This window comes from Acipenser ruthenus, chromosome 23 (genome assembly GCF_902713425.1).
Source record: "Acipenser ruthenus chromosome 23, fAciRut3.2 maternal haplotype, whole genome shotgun sequence".
Classification (NCBI taxonomy): domain Eukaryota; kingdom Metazoa; phylum Chordata; class Actinopteri; order Acipenseriformes; family Acipenseridae; genus Acipenser; species Acipenser ruthenus.
Genome location: NC_081211.1, coordinates 115,936 through 138,717, shown reverse-complemented (window position 1 = coordinate 138,717; position 22,782 = coordinate 115,936). Strand labels below are relative to the sequence as shown.

The window sequence follows — 22,782 nt, the reverse complement described above, 5'->3', positions numbered from 1 at the left end:
ACCTGGAGAGAGACTGAGATTTAGAGAAACACAGAGACAGAAGCAGAGACTGAGAGTCAGAGAAACACAGAGACAGAAGCAGAGACTGAGATACAGAGAAACACAGAGACAGAAGCAGAGACTGAGAGTCAGAGACCGAGGACACACAGTGTGGGGTTCACACAGAGAAACCTGCAGGACTGAATGAAACACTGACACAATGACAGCAGGCTGGGCACTCAAGGACGCTCTCCGAAGAAACAACTAGACCAACCCCTTCTGAGAGACAAGAAGAGAGGGATAGAGAGAAAAGAGGGGGTGACAGGACAGGAGTCGTCTGAGCGGGGATCAGGGAACCCCAGATTTGAACCGGGTAATGTGAGATCCAATCGGGACAATACAACTCAAATCAGTTTCTTTTATGATCCCTTCAAGGCACTTTGTAATCAACATTGCTGTTTAACTTCTCGGGACTGAAAGACTTGCAGGGGTGCAGGGAGTCAGTGACTCCAGAGTTGCACTGACAGAGCCCTTGCAGTGCAAAGGAACGACAGTGACAGAGCTGTGAAGAGGAACAACAGTGACAGAGGGAGAGCTGTGCAGAGGAACGAAAGTGACAGAGGGAGAGCTGTGCAGAGGGGTGACAGTGACAGAGGGAGAGCTGTGCAGAGGAACGACAGTGACAGAGGGAGAGCTGTGCAGAGGAACGACAGTGACAGAGGGAGAGCTGTGCAGAGGAACAACAGTGACAGAGGGAGAGCTGTGCAGAGGGGCGACAGTGACAGAGGGAGAGCTGTGCAGAGGGGCGACAGTGACAGAGGGAGAGCTGTGCAGAGGAACAACAGTGACAGAGGGAGAGCTGTGCAGAGGGGCGACAGTGACAGAGGGAGAGCTGTGCAGAGGGGCGACAGTGACAGAGGGAGAGCTGTGCAGAGGGGCGACAGTGACAGAGGGAGAGCTGTGCAGAGGAACGACAGTGACAGAGGGAGAGCTGTGCAGAGGAACGACAGTGACAGAGGGAGAGCTGTGCAGAGGAACAACAGTGACAGAGGGAGAGCTGTGCAGAGGGGCGACAGTGACAGAGGGAGAGCTGTGCAGAGGGGCGACAGTGACAGAGGGAGAGCTGTGCAGAGGGGCAACAGTGACAGAGGGAGAGCTGTGCAGAGGAACGACAGTGACAGAGGGAGAGCTGTGCAGAGGAACGACAGTGACAGAGGGAGAGCTGTGCAGAGGAACAACAGTGACAGAGGGAGAGCTGTGCAGAGGGGCGACAGTGACAGAGGGAGAGCTGTGCAGAGGGGCGACAGTGACAGAGGGAGAGCTGTGCAGAGGGGCGACAGTGACAGAGGGAGAGCTGTGCAGAGGGGCGACAGTGACAGAGCCCCTGCAGTGCAGAGGGGTAACGGTGATAGAGGTTGCTGTGAGGATGAAGAGACCCCATCAGTACAGTGCTCCAGAGACTGACTCCGAGGAGCTCATCGATGTGGGACAGGAGGACGGGTTCTGGTGAGGGACACGCCACATGTTTGAATAAGGGCAGCCTAGCTTGTGTAAAATGTGTATGGGCTTTTTTTTCATCAGGTTTGCTATAATGTATTATTAATTAAGGTTACTAATGACCAAATGGGCTAGCATTTTGTTTTTAACTAGCTTAATTAAACTATAATTTCAGTTTTTTGGCAGTTTTTGATACCGTGTACAGCTAGGACCAAAAGTTTTGCATCACCCAGAATTTTAGGATTGAGACATAATTGAAAAAAAACTAGATGTGCATACCTTTGATATTTTATTTAACATCGTGTAATCAAAGAAACTACAAAATGATATTGCAAAAGTCTACCGGAAGCCATAATAGTAGTACAGTGTTTCATGTTAGATTTCTCAATTTCTCAATTTGTGTCAGTTTTTAAAAGTATATTTGTGAAAGTATATGTTAAACTACAAAGCGGTGTGTAATTCAAGATGTTACCGTCACATTATTCAGCAGGTTTCATTGCACTTTATGAAGCAGAGTGAGTTCATTCTATAGGGGGGTGCAACGCGCTCTCCAGAGCTGTATTGTTGCCCCCAGCATTCTATTCATTTAAAAACTAGATTTTGCGGGTTGATTTGATCGAGCGATTCACCCTGCTAAGACACAGCTGGATTTCATTAGAGCATCTGACAGTGCTGTGGAGCCGTGCTGGGGTTGCGTTGAGCACATATCTGTGGTTATCCCGGGATTACCTCTACAATCCGGGAACATGCACAAGAGCATCCCACTGTGGCTGATCAGCAGCTCAGAGGAGCTGAGACGGTTAAGAGATAAACAAGCTCCCTGCATTCGATTTCATTTATTCAGTAAAAAACACACTGTGTTTAGCAGCAGCTCAAATTAGTAAAAAAAACCAGGGACTGTAAAAATGTGTGTGTGCGTGTGTGTGTGTGTGTGTGTGTGTGTCTGTGTGTGTGTGTGCGTGCGTGCGTGCGTGCGTGCGTGCGTGCGTGCGCGCGCGCGCGTGCGTGCGTGTGTGTGTGTGTGTGTGTGTGCGTGCGTGTGTGCGTGTGCGTGTGTGTGTGTGTAACGGGGAGTGCTATTCTAATGTGTGTGTGTTTCTCTGTGTAGCCCTGTCACCGGGTCCCAGTCCCTCACCACCACCTCTCAGACACAAGCGAGAAAGAGACGACGTGGGGTGAGTATCTACCTGCCTCTGCACTGCTGAGACACACCTGTACAGGGCGTGGCTGCCTCTGCACTGCTGAGACACACCTGTACAGGGCGTGGCTGCCTGTGCACTGCTGACACACACCTGTACAGGGCGCGGCTGCCTGTGCACTGCTGAGACACACCTGTACAGGGCGTGGCTGCCTCTGCACTGCTGAGACACACCTGTACAGGGCATGGCTGCCTCTGCACTGCTGAGACACACCTGTACAGGGCGTGGCTGCCTCTGCACTGCTGAGACACACCTGTACAGCGCGTGGCTGCCTGTGCACTGCTGACACACACCTGTACAGCGCGTGGCTGCCTGTGCACTGCTGAGACACACCTGTACAGGGCGCGGCTGCCTCTGCACTGCTGAGACACACCTGTACAGGGTGTGGCTGCCTCTGCACTGCTGAGACACACCTGTACAGGGCGTGGCTGCCTCTGCACTGCTGAGACACACCTGTACAGGGCGTGGCTGCCTCTGCACTGCTGAGACACACCTGTAAAGGGCGCGGCTGCCTCTGCACTGCTGAGACACACCTGTACAGGGCGTGGCTGCCTCTGCACTGCTGAGACACACTAATGTCGCTAATGTGAACCAGTGGATGAGAACCCATACTGGGTTCAGATTAGCCTACTGTAAAATACGGTAGCTAATTTAAATGAATCATCTGTTAGTATATACACTGTGGTTATACTGGTCAAAAGTTGGCAAGTCTGAAAAAAATATCTGCAAACTGATTTGAAGGAGGCAGTACGTTAAGAGGTGTTGCAAGAAAGGAAGGAAGGGTGGGAGAAAGAAAGAAAGAATGAACGAACGAAAGAAAGAAAGACCCAGATAAAAGCACACACTTCTCACTGCGTTGCTGAGGCTCCTGTGAAGGAGTGTGCTGAGTGATATCAATGTGGCTCCTGTCTCCTTTAGATCATTGAGAAACGCAGGAGAGATCGAATCAACCACAGCCTGTCTGAGCTGAGACGCCTGGTCCCCAGCGCCTTCGAGAAGCAGGTACCTCTTAACATCCATCCAGCAATCATGACATCACTTTTATTCCATTGACGTGTCATCAACCAAAACAGAAATCACCAACTTTTTTCTTAGAGAGGGATAAAAGTTTCTTCTTGTTTAAAAAATAAAGCCATTACTTAGAAGGCTCCTTGATGGGTCGTAGTCTGGATCCATTGACTGTGGTGCGGTGCATGCTGAGCGGTTCGTAAAACTACAACAGTGGCCCTCTCTTGTGTTGCTCCAGGGCTCGTCCAAGCTGGAGAAAGCTGAGATCCTGCAGATGACTGTGGATCACCTGAAGCTGCTCCACGCGATGGGAGGGAAAGGTAAGACTGCCCCCTGCAGGACGAGCAGGGTAGCACTTTATATAACAGAACTCCACTGGGTAGCAGACATGAATAGTGCCTGAATACTTTGGGCTCTGGTCAGCTGATCTTATGGGGGACCGATCTAGAACCTACAACGGAATGAGGGCCAGATCTGGAATCTAGAACGGAATGGCACCAGATCTAGAACCTAGAATGGCCTCTCTGGAGACAGATGTATACCCACTGGTGTACTGCCTTGAACAGGGCCACATGGGGGCCACATTGTAATGTCATGTAATGGAATGGAGTCTCTCTCTCTCTCTCTCTCTCTCCACCTCCTTCATGCTCTCTTTATCTCCCTTGTTTCCCTCTCCCAGTGGCAGTGCTGGAGCCCCTGGCTGGGAGCCCACTCTGCTTGCTGGCAGGACCATGGTCTCTCTCTCCAGAGTTTTTTTTAGTTTTTTTTTTAGTTTGTTTGACCAGGCGACAGGATTTCCCAGGAGGGCTGCTTGCAGACCCAACGTCGTACACTGTGTGCGAGTGAGCGATGGGATTGTGTGATTGTGTGAGAGCGTGTTAACAGCTCCAGTGACATCATTATTAACTCAAACAAGGGCTTTTGTTGTTTTTGTTGAATGGGTATTTCCATGAGAACAGCACCCTCATCCGATTCTCAGAGGAAGGCAAGGGGCTCGGGACAGAGGCAGAGAGACTGGGAGAGGGAGAGCGGGTGAGACAGGGGGAGGGAGGGAGAGAGACTGGGGACATAGGGGAAAGGGGAAAGGGGGAAGGGAGGAGAGGGACTTGGAAGAGAGGGAAAGACTGGGGAGAGGAATGGTGGTGGTGGAGAGAAGGTTAGAGGGTCTTGGTTGTTTGGATGTGTTTTCCTCTCTCTGTCTCTCTCTCAGGTTGTTTGGATGTGTTTTCCTCTCTCTGACTCTCTCTCTCTCTCTCTCTCTCAGGTTGTTTGGATGTGTTTTCCTCTCTCTGACTCTGTCTCTCTCTCTCTCTCTCAGGTTATTTGGACGCGCACGCCCTGGCAGTGGATTACAGGAGCCTGGGTTTCCGGGAGTGCGTGGGGGAGGTGGCACGCTACCTGAGCTCCCTGGAGAGCCTGGAGAATGCAGACCCCATCGGCACACGGCTGGTTGCTCACCTCAGCCACTGTGCCAGCGAGATGGAGCCCCTTCTGCCCAGCCCCGCCTCCCTGCCCTACCCTCACCCCTGGCCCTGGGACTTGCCTCAGCTCTCCAGCACCTTCCCGCGGAGGGGAAGCGAGGTGCGAGTCCCCAGGAGGGACGTGCCTCTTCCCCCCGCAACTGCCCTCCTCGCTGCCTACCCCTCCCCCATGGGCTGCCTGCCCACCACTCAGCAGGGAGGGGCGATGGCAGTCCGGAGAATCGTCCCCATGGCAACCCTCCGAGGACACGGACTCTCGCAGCCTGGCAACGGCCTGTCACCTGCGCTGCATCACCCACGCCCCACCCAGCTGTCTTTCAGAGCCTTCGCTCCCTCCTCTCCCCCCTCCAGCGGGGCAGCCCAGCCAAGCCGATCGTGCGGGACTGAGATCGGGGCTTTCTGAAGAGCAGACCCAGCCAGGTCTCTGAGCGGGGAAAACCTGTCCCATGAAATCCGTTTACACAGCAGGGGCAGATCTGAACGCAGCTGCGCTTTAAAAACATCAGGACCAAACCGGTCGTTTCCCTTGCAAAGGTTTCCTGTGATAGTAAGAGCACAGCATAGTTTAACAAAGCACAGCGCAAGCACGGTCAAGCATGGCAAAGCCCAGAGAGAAAACCACGGTAAATACATAAGTATAACCATGGGAAAAGCATGAGGTGAAAACTGCAAAATGACTGTGAAACAGTACTGTGGAATCTAAACACAGATCCAAACACACATCTAAACACAGATCCAAACACAGATCCAAACACAGATCCAAACACAGATCTAAATACAGATCTAAACACAGATCCAAACACAGATCCAAACACAGATCCAAACACAGATCTAAATACAGATCTAAACACAGATCTAAACACAGATCTAAACACAGATCCAAACACAGATCCAAACACAGATCCAAACACATATCTAAACACAGATCCAAACACAGATCCAAACACAGATCCAAACACAGATCCAAACACAGATCTAAACACAGATCCAAACACAGATCCAAACACAGATCCAAACACAGATCTAAACACAGATCCAAACACAGATCCAAACACAGATCTAAACACAGATCCAAACACAGATCTAAACACAGATCCAAACACAGATCCAAACACAGATCCAAACACAGATCTAAACACAGATCCAAACACAGATCCAAACACAGATCCAAACACAGATCCAAACACATATCTAAACACAGATCCAAACACAGATCCAAACACAGATCCAAACACAGATCCAAACACAGATCTAAACACAGATCCAAACACAGATCCAAACACAGATCTAAACACAGATCCAAACACAGAACCAAACACAGATCCAAACACAGATCCAAACACAGAACCAAACACAGATCCAAACACAGATCCAAACGCATATCTAAATACAGATCTAAATACAGATCCAAACACAGATCCAAACACAGATCCATTGTTTGCATTGTTTCAGAACGGGGCTTGTGCAAAGCACAACAGTGTGTGCGAATCTCTTAAGCATCATTTTTGTCTTTAAAAGGAAATGAATAAAAAAAAAGGCTTGGTCCAATTAATATTGAGACGGTAGCAGTGTTTGGATGTGACATCGTTTGCACTGAATGAATCGCCCCTTCATAGAGGATCATGATGAATTGAACTGATAGAGCTATCACCGTCCTGTTTGCTTCCTCGCTGTCTAACTCTCCTGCAGCACCTCTGGTGTGTTTAATAAATTCCTATTAAAAATATGTTCTGAATCTGCGTGTGTTGTTCCATTTGTGTGTGGAAGAGAGAAGGAGAGAAAGAGGACAGCAGGCCATCCAAATAGGAATCCTTTGTCATTTCTGAATTTTATTTTATTTTTTTTTGCAAACATTTTGCCCCCAATAACAGGTCTGCAATGTCCTCCCAGAAACGTTGATAAAATCCTGCAGTAATGCCACCTGGTCCTGGGGATTTCAGCCAAAGTGATGTCAGCCTTGCCCAGCATTTCATCTGAGAGATCTCTTTGTGGGATATGGTGTTCAGTTTTGTTCATGAATAAATCCTAATTAGAACAGTATACGTTTTCATTGAAACAAGCGTGTTAATTTGAGAGGGATCTGAGGTTGAAGATCCGTTAACATGAAGACATGCAATACTATTTATTGGATTTCTTTTCTCTAAACTAATAAAATAATCTGTGTTTGTGTCTCCTTTTTCAAGCCATTTAGCTCCAGATTTTATAAATGCTGCTTTAGTGCTATCCAGTTTATTTTGGAAATCACTCATTAGGCACCAATCTATATCCGATGCATTTTTGATGGCAAGTAATGATTTAAATTCAAGTATAATATTTTATTTTTCTTTGTTTATGTGGAGCTACAGTCTTACCGAATTTAGAGAAAGTTCTTATCTTCAAATTTAAAATGTCCCATTTTTGACAATAATTCATTTGTTCATAATTTTTCCATTCTTCATTCTTCATTTAAAATGTGCTCCAGACCTTCACATTGTTGTAACTGAGAATGTTGGACCTTCACATAAAATAAGTGACTTCTCCTGAACTAGACTTTGCCATGGAAATCAAATCCCATGAACTGCAGAGCTGGCAGAAGCAGCACTGTGCAAAGATTGTGTTCAGCAAGAGCACATTACGCAGTGTATGTCCCAATAGTGTACCTAACATGAAGAGAAAACGAATCTCTGCTGCGTGTGCAATAACGACAGGACAATCACCAGCTGCTGGCTCTGTTACAAATGACCTGTCACCCTCAGAAAATCTAAATGCTTCACATCTGGATGCTCAGATTATATCTGTAGAAATACTTCAAGAAACCTTATAAATTCAACATCTGAATTTTAACAGCAGTGTAAAAAAGAAAGCTTAAAAAAAAGAAAAAAGGACTCAAAGTGCTGAGATACTCCAGGATGCTAATTAAGGTTTGAGGTGCACGTAAACGAACGAGACACAAACAGGAGCTGGAGTCTGGACAGGAGCCCTGGGACTCTCGTGCGAGCCTCCCGCGGAACACTTCAAGAGATTTCAAGCTGGCATTTTCTTGGCTGGGCCCAGCGAGCTCCTACCACAGCTTCCAGGAATGGGAACCGCAATTACTGCAGACAGAGGAGATTCCCACGGGGAGGGAGGGGAGAGAGACCAGGCTCCCACAGCAGCACGGAGCTGCAGCCTCCTCACAGCCCTGCCTCTGGGAACTGTGTAGGTGTGCTATTGAAATGACCAGGTGGTGCCAGCGTTTGAAAATATCAGCCCCTGATAAATGTGCTCTGAATGAGCAGGGCTGACATCTCACCACAGCATGAATCAGTCACACCTGTGGAGGCACGCACAGGAGTCGTTCATGCAGCTGTTATTCAAAACGATCAGTCCACTGAGATCTACGGCACGCTGTCGGGTCAGGCGCCTGAAACGGCACGCATTTTAAAAGACATCCTGTCAGCCCACACAATCAGCGTGAACAGGAAATAACTAACTCTGCCCTCTTGTGGGCATATCTGGGGGCTTGTTTTATAATTCTAGACAAGTTGAAGTTCGGTCAAATAAATGCATTTGTCCGTTTCTACCACCTTGAAACACACACACACACACACACACACACACACACACACACACACACCCATGTCTCTCCAGACACACGCTGTGCTGTGAGTCCATGGGAGCCTTTGTGACGGTCTTTTATACAGACCATAACGTGTCCCGGGAGTGCAAGAGAAATCCCACTTAAGGAGAATGGCAGAGACATTATGTTTGTTGCTCTTTATAGCACACGTCCCTAGTAAAATATACAGTACTAAGGGTCTGGCAAGCGCCCAAGACTGAAGAGCATTCAAGCTACAGTGAACTTTAATTATGATAGAGTGAAGGACACAGCGCATCACCACACTGTAAATATTTGTCAGTGACAGTGAGATCCAGATTTGCGAATAACAAATTGATTTAAAAAATGCTTGTCAAGCAAGTGAAATATACTAAATTAAATCAACACTTTTTTTTTTTTAAATGATTCATCGAGTTTGGTTTACTGAATCAGTGTATAAAATATAATCTTAGGAATCGCAGGTGCTGTTGTCATTAGTTTCAAGCTGGACGAGTGATCCTGCAACTTTTAGTGTCCCATTGTGTGGCAGAATCAATTCAACTTTGAACAGGGGCAAAGTATTATTGACTTGAATTGGCTTTAAGAAGAGGGACTGTCCAGCATTGATTCACAGCACCCATTACTGGAATCTGTGAGAGTACAGAGCTGTTGAGAGAGAGACAGGATTGTGAATCTGTGAGAGTACAGGGCTGTTGAGAGAAAGACAGGTTTGTGAATCTGTGAGAGTGCAGCGCTGTTGAGAGAGAGACAGGTTTGTGAATCTGTGAGAGTGCAGGGCTGTTGAGAGACAGGATTGTGAATCTGTGAGAGTACAGGGCTGTTGAGAGAAAGACAGGTTTGTGAATCTGTGAGAGAGCAGGGCTGTTGAGAGACAGGTTTGTGAATCTGTGAGAGAGCAGGGCTGTTGAGAGACAGGTTTGTGAATCTGTGAGAGTGCAGCGCTGTTGAGAGAGAGACAGGTTTGTGAATCTGTGAGAGTGCAGCGCTGTTGAGAGAGAGACAGGTTTGTGAATCTGTGAGAGTGCAGCGCTGTTGAGAGACAGGATTGTGAATCTGTGAGAGTGCAGCGCTGTTGAGAGAGAGACAGGTTTGTGAATCTGTGAGAGTGCAGCGCTGTTGAGAGAGAGACAGGTTTGTGAATCTGTGAGAGTGCAGCGCTGTTGAGAGAGAGACAGGATTGTGAATCTGTGAGAGAGCAGGGCTGTTGAGAGACAGGTTTGTGAATCTGTGAGAGTGCAGCGCTGTTGAGAGAGAGACAGGTTTGTGAATCTGTGAGAGTGCAGGGCTGTTGAGAGAGAGACAGGTTTGTGAATCTGTGAGAGTGCAGCGCTGTTGAGAGAGAGACAGGTTTGTGAATCTGTGAGAGTGCAACGCTGTTGATAGACAGGTTTGTGAATCTGTGAGAGTGCAGCGCTGTTGAGAGAGAGACAGGATTGTGAATCTGTGAGAGAGCAGGGCTGTTGAGAGACAGGTTTGTGAATCTGTGAGAGTGCAGCGCTGTTGAGAGAGAGACAGGATTGTGAATCTGTGAGAGTGCAGCGCTGTTGAGAGAGAGACAGGTTTGTGAATCTGTGAGAGTGCAGCGCTGTTGAGAGAGAGACAGGATTGTGAATCTGTGAGAGAGCAGGGCTGTTGAGAGACAGGTTTGTGAATCTGTGAGAGTGCAGCGCTGTTGAGAGAGAGACAGGATTGTGAATCTGTGAGAGTGCAGGGCTGTTGAGAGAGAGACAGGTTTGTGAATCTGTGAGAGAGCAGGGCTGTTGAGAGACAGGATTGTGAATCTGTGAGAGTGCAGGGCTGTTGAGAGACAGGTTTGTGAATCTGTGAGAGTGCAGGGCTGTTGAGAGAGAGACAGGTTTGTGAATCTGTGAGAGTGCAGCGCTGTTGAGAGACAGGTTTGTGAATCTGTGAGAGTGCAGCGCTGTTGAGAGACAGGTTTGTGAATCTGTGAGAGTGCAGCGCTGTTGAGAGAGAGACAGGATTGTGAATCTGTGAGAGAGCAGGGCTGTTGAGAGACAGGTTTGTGAATCTGTGAGAGTGCAGCGCTGTTGAGAGAGAGACAGGTTTATGAATCTGTGAGAGTGCAGCGCTGTTGAGAGAGAGACAGGTTTGTGAATCTGTGAGAGTGCAGCGCTGTTGAGAGACAGGATTGTGAATCTGTGAGAGAGCAGGGCTGTTGAGAGACAGGATTGTGAATCTGTGAGAGAGCAGGGCTGTTGAGAGACAGGATTGTGAATCTGTGAGAGAGCAGGGCTGTTGAGAGACAGGATTGTGAATCTGTGAGAGAGCAGGGCTGTTGAGAGACAGGATTGTGAATCTGTGAGAGTGCAGCGCTGTTGAGAGAGAGACAGGTTTGTGAATCTGTGAGAGTGCAGGGCTGTTGAGAGACAGGATTGTGAATCTGTGAGAGTGCAGGGCTGTTGAGAGAGAGACAGGTTTGTGAATCTGTGAGAGAGCAGGGCTGTTGAGAGACAGGATTGTGAATCTGTGAGAGTGCAGCGCTGTTGAGAGAGAGACAGGTTTGTGAATCTGTGAGAGTGCAGCGCTGTTGAGAGACAGGTTTGTGAATCTGTGAGAGTGCAGCGCTGTTGAGAGAGAGACAGGTTTGTGAATCTGTGAGAGTGCAGGGCTGTTGAGAGAGAGACAGGATTGTGAATCTGTGAGAGAGCAGGGCTGTTGAGAGACAGGATTGTGAATCTGTGAGAGAGCAGGGCTGTTGAGAGACAGGATTGTGAATCTGTGAGAGTGCAGCGCTGTTGAGAGAGAGACAGGTTTGTGAATCTGTGAGAGTGCAGCGCTGTTGAGAGACAGGATTGTGAATCTGTGAGAGTGCAGCGCTGTTGAGAGACAGGACTCTGAATCTGAATCTTTTAATGCCAGCGTTTCTATCTTTCAGCAGAGTGTAGAATGAAGACTCCTCTGCTGTTGCTCTGCATTGCTAGTCTATGGGCTGCCTCAGTCCAGATCACAGAAGGTAAGTGTGAGTTCTGTGCTGGAGATTCTCCAGGGACCTGAGGACCAGGAGGCTGCAAATTCACTTGGGGGTAGCAGCTCTGAAAGAGTTTACCACAACGCTTTTGCAGGGTAATGCTTCACGGTGACTCAGTGACAACAGCAGCTCAGATCTGAATGTTTCACAGAAACCAAGTGGATTGGCTGACATGCTACGGTATGTTAATAGTAACTGACAGTCAGGGTCTATTCTCTGTTCTTACCCAGGCTGTGTGCGAGATCTGCAAATGGGCACAGACTTCCCAGGGGATGATGTCGCCAACGTGTTTGCTCCGGACGCAGAGTACTGCCAGCTTATCTGCACCCAGCACCATCTGTGCCAGTTCTTCACTTTCCTGACCAAGGACTGGCGTTCAGACAACAGGTAGAGTCCGAGACTCGAGGAACCCTTCATTTTAAACACGTTTGATTTCCATTCACTGTATAGGCGCTGGTTGGAAAGAAGCACGTCACATTTTGATGGTGTTGCCATGACATCTGGCACTGCAGTGGGTTTGGAGACGGCTCTCACTGTATGGAATCTGCTCCCCTCGCACGTCCCGCCCCGCAGTGTCGTCTGGTTGAAGCATGTCACTGGCTGCACTGCATGTCACTCATGAGGGGCAGCAGCTGACGGGTAAGATAGCGTTTTTGCGTTTAGTTTGACGTTTATTTCTCCCCTGCAGAGTATTCTACTGCTATCTCAAGCACACCACCTCAGGAAAGCCCAGCTCAACAAGAAGCCTTGCAGCTGTGGTTTCTGGGTACTCTCTGAAGAGCTGTGAAGAAGCTTCCAGCAGTAAGGACCCCTCTATACTCTCATCGACTCTTAGTAGTAGTAGTAGTAGTAGTAGTAGATTAGCTCAATGCTAGGGTTGGATGAAAGTGACATTTTCAATTATTGATTATCGGTTCAAAATGATCACTATAATCACAGATATCTTACATCATGTAATAAGAATTGTGACTCTTTTCCTGTTTATGTGCAACTTAACTTTTGCTTCTCCACAAACTTTGATTCACTTTTTTTTTTAATTAGCCCTCTGTGTCAGACCCCATAGGGCAAAATAATCTGTTTACTAGTTTACCCGTACAAGAGGAATTATATTGAAACTGCCAAAGATCATCGTCAAATGAGTAAGACATTTTAACACTGTTAATCTCTGTTTCCAGCCTGCAGCCCCAGAGTCTTTATGGGTGTGGATTTCCCAGGGGTGGATTACAAGTTCCTCTACACTGACAGCCACAGTGACTGCCAGACAGCGTGCACCACCGATCCAGACTGCCAGTTCTTCACTTACCTCACCGACACGTTTGACAATCCGGAGTATCGGTGCGTGTGTGTGTGTCAGTGTGTGTGTGTGTGTGTGTGTGTGTGTGTGTGTGTGTGTGTGTGTGTCAGTGTGTGTGTGTGTGTGTGTGTGTCAGTGTGTGTGTGTGTGTGTGTGTGTGTGTGTGTGTGTGTCAGTGTGTGTGTGTGTGTGTGTGTGTGTCAGTGTGTGTGTGTGTGTGTGTGTGTGTGTGTGTGTGTCAGTGTGTGTGTGTGTGTGTGTGTGTGTGTCAGTGTGTGTGTGTGTGTGTGTGTGTGTGTGTGTCAGTGTGTGTGTGTGTGTGTGTGTGTGTCAGTGTGTGTGTGTGTCAGTGTGTGTGTGTGTGTGTGTGTCAGTGTGTGTGTGTGTGTGTGTGTGTCAGTGTGTGTGTGTGTGTGTGTGTGTGTGTGTGTGTGTGTCAGTGTGTGTGTGTGTGTGTGTGTGTGTCAGTGTGTGTGTGTGTGTGTGTGTGTGTCAGTGTGTGTGTCAGTGTGTGTGTGTGTGTGTGTGTGTGTCAGTGTGTGTGTGTGTCAGTGTGTGTGTGTGTGTCAGTGTGTGTGTGTGTGTGTGTGTGTGTCAGTGTGTGTGTGTGTCAGTGTGTGTGTGTGTGTGTGTGTCAGTGTGTGTGTGTGTGTGTGTGTGTGTGTGTGTGTGTCAGTGTGTGTGTGTGTCAGTGTGTGTGTGTGTGTGTGTGTCAGTGTGTGTGTGTGTGTGTGTGTGTGTGTGTCAGTGTGTGTGTGTGTGTGTGTGTGTCAGTGTGTGTGTGTGTCAGTGTGTGTGTGTGTGTGTGTGTGTCAGTGTGTGTGTGTGTGTGTGTGTGTCAGTGTGTGTGTGTGTGTGTGTGTGTGTGTGTGTCAGTGTGTGTGTGTGTCAGTGTGTGTGTGTGTGTGTGTGTGTGTCAGTGTGTGCGTGTGTGTGTGTGTGTCAGTGTGTGTGTGTGTGTGTGTCAGTGTGTGTGTGTGTCAGTGTGTGTGTGTGTGTGTGTGTCAGTGTGTGTGTGTGTGTGTGTGTGTGTCAGTGTGTATGTGTGTGGCAGTGTGTGTGTGTGTGTGTGTGTGTGTGTGTCAGTGTGTGTGTGTGTGGCAGTGTGTGTGTGTGTGTGTGTGTGTGTGTCAGTGTGTGTGTGTGTGTGTGTGCGTGTGTGTGTGTCTTCCTTATTGGGGCTGTTCTGTTGCATTCTCTTATAAGAGTAAATTGGCGTCTCTGTGATAGATGGCAGTTGTCACAGTGAACGTGTCCTTCTTTAGATTCGTTTCTATCATGGTTTGTTTCATTCACTCCATGCTGGTGACTTTTTAAATCACTGTGAATGGGATTGTAACATTTTAAAACTTGAAACAGCCCATTACATGGAATTTAATGGCCTATTAAAACAGAAACAATAGAGGCTGTGTCAAAGAAAATGCTTTTCCTTCTCTTTCCTCAGACAAAAATGCCACTTGAAGTACACCAAGAACGTCCCCAGCCCTCCGACCATCAATAACCTACAAAACGTGGTGTCGGGATTCTCTCAGAGAGGGTGCAGTGCGAAAGCAAGCTCCACGCGTTAGTGAACTTTACAACACGCACCCCGTCTCTAACGCTCTCAGATTAGGAAGCTGCTCCTCCTCTGTCTCGCCAGCCAGTCTTACGCTGTTCCACATTCTTTTCTCTGGTGAAGACTGAGGGCCTCCTTCTCACTTTCTTCAGCCTCTTTCTCACTTTCTTCAGCCTCCTTCTGACTTTCTTCAGCCTCTTTCTCACTTTCTTCAGCCTCTTTCTCACTTTCTTCAGCCTCCTTCTCACTTTCTTCAGCCTCTTTCTCACTTTCTTCAGCCTCTTTCTCACTTTCTTCAGCCTCCTTCTCACTTTCTTCAGCCTCTTTCTCACTTTCTTCAGCCTCCTTCTGACTTTCTTCAGCCTCCTTCTCACTTTCTTCAACCTCTTTCTCACTTTCTTCAACCTCCTTCTGACTTTCTTCAACCTCCTTCTCACTTTCTTCAGCCTCCTTCTGACTTTCTTCAGCCTCCTTCTGACTTTCTTCAACCTCCTTCTCACTTTCTTCAGCCTCCTTCTCACTTTCTTCAGCCTCCTTCTGACTTTCTTCAACCTCCTTCTGACTTTCTTCAGCCTCTTTCTCACTTTCTTCAGCCTCCTTCTGACTTTCTTCAGCCTCCTTCTGACTTTCTTCAACCTCCTTCTGACTTTCTTCAACCTCCTTCTCACTTTCTTCAACCTCCTTCTGACTTTCTTCAACCTCCTTCTCACTTTCTTCAGCCTCCTTCTGACTTTCTTCAACCTCCTTCTGACTTTCTTCAACCTCCTTCTCACTTTCTTCAGCCTCCTTCTCACTTTCTTCAACCTCCTTCTGACTTTCTTCAACCTCCTTCTCACTTTCTTCAACCTCTTTCTCACTTTCTTCAACCTCCTTCTGACTTTCTTCAACCTCCTTCTGACTTTCTTCAGCCTCTTTCTCACTTTCTTCAGCCTCCTTCTGACTTTCTTCAACCTCCTTCTCACTTTCTTCAGCCTCCTTCTGACTTTCTTCAGCCTCTTTCTCACTTTCTTCAGCCTCTTTCTCACTTTCTTCAGCCTCCTTCTGACTTTCTTCAGCCTCCTTCTGACTTTCTTCAACCTCCTTCTCACTTTCTTCAGCCTCCTTCTGACTTTCTTCAACCTCCTTCTCACTTTCTTCAACCTCTTTCTCACTTTCTTCAACCTCCTTCTGACTTTCTTCAACCTCCTTCTCACTTTCTTCAGCCTCCTTCTGACTTTCTTCAACCTCCTTCTGACTTTCTTCAGCCTCCTTCTGACTTTCTTCAGCCTCTTTCTCACTTTCTTCATCCTCCTTCTGACTTTCTTCAGCCTCTTTCTCACTTTCTTCAGCCTCCTTCTGACTTTCTTCAGCCTCCTTCTGACTTTCTTCAGCCTCCTTCTCACTTTCTTCAGCCTCCTTCTCACTTTCTTCAACCTCTTTCTCACTTTCTTCAACCTCCTTCTGACTTTCTTCAACCTCCTTCTCACTTTCTTCAGCCTCTTTCTCACTTTCTTCAACCTCCTTCTGACTTTCTTCAACCTCCTTCTGACTTTCTTCAACCTCCTTCTCACTTTCTTCAGCCTCCTTCTGACTTTCTTCAACCTCCTTCTCACTTTCTTCAACCTCTTTCTCACTTTCTTCAACCTCCTTCTGACTTTCTTCAACCTCCTTCTCACTTTCTTCAGCCTCCTTCTGACTTTCTTCAGCCTCCTTCTGACTTTCTTCAGCCTCCTTCTGACTTTCTTCAGCCTCCTTCTGACTTTCTTCAGCCTCTTTCTCACTTTCTTCAGCCTCTTTCTCACTTTCTTCAACCTCTTTCTCACTTTCTTCAGCCTCCTTCTGACTTTCTTCAACCTCCTTCTCACTTTCTTCAGCCTCCTTCTCACTTTCTTCAACCTCCTTCTGTCTTTCTTCAACCTCCTTCTGTCTTTCTTCAGCCTCCTTCTGACTTTCTTCAGCCTCCTTCTCACTTTCTTCAGCCTCCTTCTGTCTTTCTTCAGCCTCCTCCACTGCTTCCTCAGTTGCCTCCTGTCTCTAACCAGCCGTTCAATCTCCAGACTGTCCTGGAATCGTAGCTATTTGTTGCTTTCTATCTTCTGTGCCAAGCCTCTCACAGCCTCCTCATAGAAGGTATCCCTGAGCTGTGTCAGCTGAGTGCCAAGCCATGTTCACAGAGACATAACTCTTGGTTTGTGCCCATTAAGGTTTCTTTATCTGCTGTTTTATTGCAAATGGACTGCTTAGCTCTCCCACTATTGAGATGCACCTGCACGGACCCTGCAGGCACAAAGCGAACACAGTGAAATGAAACTCTTGAAAACGTTTGCCGTTGGATCTGTTGAGTTTATTTTGTTATTTCTGAATTTAGCGCTGTTGAGTGTCTGATAGTTATGAATGAAATCTCCTAGGCTTGTGCTGCTGTCTCAGGCACTGGATTTGCGGTTGTTTCATGAACAGGAAAGGGACACAACTGGGAAAACTATAATATTGCTTATTGCTCCATCTCCTTCTGGTTCTTCTATCCAGGTTGCTCATCCAAGATTCTGGAAGGCACAGAGTTTCCTGGGAATGACATCATACACCACCCCGCCCCGTCCGCTGAGTTCTGCCGTCTCCTCTGCACCTTCGATCCACGCTGCACCTTTTTCTCCTTTTTCTCTAAGAAGTAAGATGCACATTTCTCCAAATCTCCCCACTCTGTTCAGCTTAAACACAGTGTTCTGTTACAGCTCAAGATATTGGAGTCGAAATGAGCAGTGACTAGTCCTAGGAATAAAAGAAACACGTGCCAAACCACACCAATAAAAACCGACTCAGCATCCATGAAAGTGTATTCAGATAGAGCAGTGAGCAGGGCATAGTGCATTCTATTAGCCGACAGTGATTATACGTCACTGATTACCTCTGTGTTTATTTTCCAGGTTTGAGTGCTGGCTCAAACACTCCGATGGCGGTAGAGTGGTAAAGTCTTCCTCCGCTGTGTTTTCAGGGAATTCCCTGAGGTTCTGTGGCACCCGAAACGGTGAGACACGCCCGCTCTTTATATTAGGCTGTGCTGATGCTCACACTCGGAACTGCTTTTTCAGAAGTATTTACCAGCAGGCATTAAATAAATACATTCGCTAATGTGTTGATTTCAAAACGAGAAGCACTGTCCTTCCCTCACCTTTACAACTGAGTACCCATCAGTGGCAATGAACTCATTGAACATTGAGGTGCTAGGTCTGCTAAACCAGTTGCAAACGAGTTGGGAGTCTCGGGTGAAATGTACTACACATGCGCAATGCTGTTAGCGGCTTTTTAGGGAATAATTTATAATAATAATAATAATAATAATAATAATAATAATAATATATATGCGCTAAACTGACAACGAAAAAAATTCTTAAAGGTAATCATGAGTACAAGGGCCAGTATCAGCACACCCCACTTGAAATACTTAATGTCTGTGATTCTGCCTGCCTTGTTTAATGTCCCGACTGGAGAGGAAGAGGGGTAAGCTTCCTGTATAAGCATGCACTATAAAAACAAAGTCCTGTATGCTTGCATCGCGGTGACCCTTTCAGAAGGCGCTGGACACACAGCCTCACGCGGGCTATTGCTGTTGCTTTGCATTCGTTTTGATTGCTCAAGTAAAGAAGGCAGAGATGGTTTGTTTTTCTGTCCCGGGATGTCTAGCGCCCCCTGGCAAGGTGGAGTGAGATGCCCCTCTTCTCTCTCCACAGCCTGTACAGAAACAGTGTATGAAAACCTTGACTTCCCGGGGTATGACCGACGCTACCTGCTGCTGGATGATCCAGAGACTTGTCAGGAGGCCTGCACAGCCGATCCGGAGTGCCAGTTCTACACTTACTGCAGGAGCTCCTTCTTCGACCCTCAACACCAGTCAGCATTTATTCATTCATTCATGTGTCTATTGATATAAATCCCTGAATAAGTGCATGGCCCGGCTCTACCCGCCATCATGCTTCAACACTCCATGCTGTAGGTGCTTCTCTTGAACCCCTTCTCTTACAGGCGGCGCTGCTACCTGAAGCAGGAGGTGAAGACCCCCGTACCCCCAAACATTACCATTCTCAGGAGTGCTGTGTCGGGGTTCCACCAAAGAGACTGTGAAGAGAGGTGTGCAGATGAACTGCCAGCTGGTATGAATGTCATTGTCTCAGTGATGCCACGGCAACGTGGGGAGGCTTGTGTGGAGTAGAGGTTAGAGCTCTGGACTCTTGACCGGAGGGTCGTGGGTTCAAATCCCGGTGGGGACACTGCTGCTGTGCCCTTGAGCAAGGTACTTTACCTAGATTGCTCCAGTAAAAACCCAGCTGTATAAATGGGTAATTGTATGTAAAAATAATGTGATATCTTGTAACAATTGTAAGTCGCCCTGGATAAGGGCGTCAGCTAAGAAATAAATAATAATAATAATTATAATCACTTATCACTAACAGCAGGGCAGCCCAGTTTACACTGGGACCTTCCTCATATGTATGTATAGGGCTGTGCAAAAGCTATAGCTGTCAAATAAATCTATTCATTAACATGTTGCCTTCAAAACAAGAAAAGCTGTCCTCCCCTCACGTCAACAATTGAGTGGCAATCAATGGCAATTTTTACTGCCGTACTGGCGTGCCGTGGGGGTGGATTTATTGAAGAGAAATGCTTCTTAAAGGCAGCTCCGAGAATGAGTCATGAGCTTCTGCACACCCCTATAAACAGTGTGTCAGCCAATCCATTTCACGTGAACCATTCAAACGTGAGTTGCTGTTGTCACTGATGTACTGCCTACAAGAGGATGCAGGAGGTGTGCAAAACTTCAAACTGGCTTCACACCAAGCAGGAGGGGCTGCCCTTTGTGGCACCAGCAGGTCAAAGCTCAGAGAATATGCTTGCTTGTTTAATTTTCTCGCTGCATTTTTCTATACCAGGTAAATTCCTTCCTTTCTGTTTAGAGTGTGGGAAGGTGTCTCTCTTCAGATCTAGGGTCATTGGTGGACAGGCTGCCGCTGCGACACGCTGGCCGTGGCAGGTGTCCCTCCACAGGAATAAAGGCACGGACTGGTTCTCCCACGACTGCGGAGGATCCATCTTGAACCCTCGCTGGGTCGTCACTGCGGCTCACTGCTTCACTGGGTAAACTGGCTGCTTGGGTTACTCATTAACTACAAGTAACATAGAAACTGGCATGTGCAGTAAGGAGCTGCTAACCTATACAAACAAGCAGAGGCTCATTCCTGACTCCAGCTGTCCTTTAACCTTGGCTGCTGCCCTGTGTGCTCCACAGAAACAGTAACCCAGCGCTGTGGAAGGTGTACGCTGGGATCCTGAAGCAGTCCCAGTTAAACACCCCTCCCTACGAGCTTGAAAAGATTATCATGCATCCGGACTTTGTGGATGTCGTCACGGGAAACGACATTGCCCTAGTGAAGCTGAAAAGTCCCATCCTTTACAACGGTAAGGGAAGTCTTGACCCCTGTGAGACACAGAGCTAGTCAGCTGCAGACTGGGCTGCTTGTGACTTCCACAGACCGACAGGAAAGCAAAACACGGCTCTTTCTTCCTGAGCACCAGTGCCCAGCAGTGTCTTCAAGATTAGCAATACCATACAGAGCAGTTTACAGACCTGCAATGCTTGCACTGGGCTTTTCACCATGCAGTGGAAGTTCAGTGACAAACATTTCGACTAGGAGTCTTTTTCAATGTCTCGTCTTTTTTCAATCTCTTTCAGTTTTTCTAAATTCGGCGCTGTTGACTGTTTGATGGGTGTGCATTAATAATTGTACATATATATATTTTTTAAAATCTGATTCTGAATGTGAGGTAGCTATCTGATGCAACACAACTGTTAACTGTTTTAACAGACAGACAGGGTCCCATCTGCCTCCCAGACAGCGAGACCGCTTGGGATGACCAGTGCTGGGTTTCTGGCTGGGGGAAAGTGTCCAAACGTAAGAAACACAATGATGTAATGACCCTCACCTCCAATAATGTAATAATGTGTAAATAGAAAATCACTGTCCTCTCTGCAAATTCTGAAAGTCTACCCCTACCTTCTTCCTCCAGTTCAGTACGCAGACCAGCTCCAGGAGGCACCCATGCCGCTGATAAGGCTGGAGGATTGCAGAGCCCTCTACAGCGACTACACCATCCTGAACTCCATGCTCTGTGCTGGGAGACCAGAAGGAGGCATTGACGCCTGTGAGGTCAGAATCAATCGCTGGGGCTGAAACCTCCGTCCATCGAATCTGCCGTTATAAAAGTGTACCACGTCAAAGCAGTGTAGCAAAGTGTAATACAGCAGAGTGGAGGAATGGTAAAGCACAGGTATAGTAAGAATGGTAAAAAGCAGGATATGCATGTAACTCAGATTACTGTAGCGTCAGTGTGTCTGTGCGTGCGTGCGAGCGGACGTGCGTGCGTGCGTGTGTGTGCGTGCTTCACCACTGTGTCTCTGTCTTCAGGGAGATTCTGGAGGTCCACTGATGTGTCAGAGTAAAGACAGTTGGTACCTGAAGGGCATTACAAGCTGGGGCGAAGGATGCGCACTGCCCAACAAGCCTGGAGTGTACACCAACGTGATCAACTACATATCCTGGATCAAATCCAGCATTGCACAATGTAAGGCTGCTTTCTGTTTGTACAGACCCTCAGCAGCTCACCCACTTGAGCTGATAGGATCCACAGAGACATTTCAGAGGGCTGGATCGCATCAATATCAGGGTCTAGTGCTATATATTATAAAGACATTTCAGAGGGCTGGATCGCATCAATATCAGGGTCTAGTGCTATATATTATAAAGACATTCTAGAGGGCTGGATCGCATCAATATCAGGGTCTAGTGCTATATATTATAAAGACATGTCAGAGGGCTGGATCGCATCAATATCAGGGTCTAGTGCTGTATATTATAAAGACATTTCAGAGGGCTGGATCGCATCAATATCAGGGTCTAGTGCTATATATTATAAAGACATGTCAGAGGGCTGGATCGCATCAATATCAGGGTCTAGTGCTGTATATTATAAAGACATTTCAGAGGGCTGGATCGCATCAATATCAGGGTCTAGTGCTATATATTATAAAGACATTTCAGAGGGCTGGATCGCATCAATATCAGGGTCTAGTGCTGTATATTATAAAGACATTTCAGAGGGCTGGATCACATCAATATCAGGGTCTAGTGCTATATATTATAAAGACATTTCAGAGGGCTGGATCGCATCAATATCAGGGTCTAGTGCTATATATTATAAAGACATGTCAGAGGGCTGGATCGCATCAATATCAGGGTCTAGTGCTATATATTATAAAGACATTTCAGAGGGCTGGATCGCATCAATATCAGGGTCTAGCGCTGTGTATTATAAGGACATGTCAGAGGGCTGGATCACATCAATATCAGGGTCTAGTGCTGTATATTATAAGGACATGTCAGATGGCTGGATCGCATCAATATCAGGGTCTAGTGCTGTATATTATAAGGACATGTCAGATGGCATTCATGTTGACAGTAGACATTAATCAACGCACTTTAATATCATTGCTTGTTTATTTCAGGTGCTTAAAGTTTGCTGAGGAGCTTCCCATCAAACCAAACTGAAGCACAGAGCTGCCCCATCGACACCTACACAGGACGGACTGGGGGGACTCGCTTCGAAAAAGATTTAAAAATAAATAAATAAATTCTGTTTCAGCATTCAATATTGAGCCTGCACCTGAGCTTGTTACCTGGACACACTGTGGCTAATGAAGCTCGCAGCAGTAAAACCTCCATTGGGTGAAACTGCTGTGCAATAGGAGTCTGGTTACCATCCCTGTGGTGCCATAGCATCTTAACTGTCAGCTACAGTGTAGACAACAGTGATGCAAGCACTATTATTAGGAGAATGTTTTAAGATTGGAGAACGGTTTCTACAAACGGTTACAGCATGTTTAATCAATCAACACATTCATACCACTGACACACTGTGTGCCCCTGAGCAAGTCACTTCACCTCCTTGTGCTCCGTCTTTCGGGTGAGACGTAGTTGTAAGTGACTCTGCAGCTGATGCATCGTTCACACACCCTAGTCTCTGTAAGTCGCCTTGGATAAAGGCGTCTGCTAGATAAACTATTATTATTATTATTATTATTTATTTCTTAGCAGACTTACAATTGTTACAAGATATCACATTATACATTATTTCACACTATACAGATATCACATTATTTTACATACAATTACCCATT

General features: G+C 47.1%; 2 protein-coding genes across 11 annotated transcripts; both read left to right on the top strand.

The window, feature by feature from the left end:
• The first annotated feature begins 551 nt into the window (after window positions 1-551).
• On the top strand, window positions 552-6,991 carry LOC117413972 (hairy/enhancer-of-split related with YRPW motif-like protein). Its single transcript, XM_058997316.1, has 5 exons — window positions 552-1,485; window positions 2,585-2,651; window positions 3,594-3,677; window positions 3,922-4,003; window positions 5,002-6,991. Exons 1-5 carry the CDS (start codon window positions 1,406-1,408, stop codon window positions 5,565-5,567), a joined length of 879 nt encoding a protein of 292 aa, XP_058853299.1. The 5' UTR covers window positions 552-1,405; the 3' UTR covers window positions 5,568-6,991.
• A 2,349-nt stretch (window positions 6,992-9,340) lies between these two features.
• Window positions 9,341-22,254, top strand: LOC117413348 (plasma kallikrein-like). 10 transcript variants are annotated; one of them, XM_058997304.1, is made up of 16 exons: window positions 9,342-9,448; window positions 11,641-11,715; window positions 11,961-12,117; window positions 12,419-12,531; window positions 12,906-13,065; window positions 14,469-14,587; window positions 17,085-17,223; window positions 17,480-17,580; window positions 18,284-18,443; window positions 18,576-18,703; window positions 19,505-19,685; window positions 19,837-20,006; window positions 20,414-20,500; window positions 20,616-20,755; window positions 21,014-21,170; window positions 22,111-22,254. In XM_058997304.1, exons 2-16 carry the CDS (start codon window positions 11,649-11,651, stop codon window positions 22,116-22,118), a joined length of 1,887 nt encoding a protein of 628 aa, XP_058853287.1. In that variant the 5' UTR covers window positions 9,342-9,448; window positions 11,641-11,648; the 3' UTR covers window positions 22,119-22,254. The 10 variants fall into 10 exon arrangements, with proteins under 10 accessions (XP_058853298.1, XP_058853287.1, XP_058853291.1 ...); XM_058997308.1 differs by having other exon boundaries at window positions 9,355-9,448; window positions 11,638-11,715; XM_058997307.1 differs by lacking the exon at window positions 9,342-9,448 and adding an exon at window positions 9,524-9,576.
• Window positions 22,255-22,782: the final 528 nt, after the last annotated feature.

Excerpts from the sequence above, each read along its gene's own strand:
- LOC117413348 (XM_058997304.1), top strand. The coding sequence starts at position 11,649 with ATGAAGACTCCTCTGCTGTTGCTCTGCATTGCTAGTCTATGGGCTGCC. Across the intron at positions 12,532-12,905 it reads CTGTGAAGAAGCTTCCAGCA|CCTGCAGCCCCAGAGTCTTT; the intron begins GTAAGGACCCCT and ends CTCTGTTTCCAG. Across the intron at positions 13,066-14,468 it reads TTTGACAATCCGGAGTATCG|ACAAAAATGCCACTTGAAGT; the intron begins GTGCGTGTGTGT and ends CTCTTTCCTCAG.
- LOC117413972 (XM_058997316.1), top strand. The coding sequence starts at position 1,406 with ATGAAGAGACCCCATCAGTACAGTGCTCCAGAGACTGACTCCGAGGAG. Across the intron at positions 1,486-2,584 it reads GGACAGGAGGACGGGTTCTG|CCCTGTCACCGGGTCCCAGT; the intron begins GTGAGGGACACG and ends TTCTCTGTGTAG. Across the intron at positions 4,004-5,001 it reads CCACGCGATGGGAGGGAAAG|GTTATTTGGACGCGCACGCC; the intron begins GTAAGACTGCCC and ends TCTCTCTCTCAG.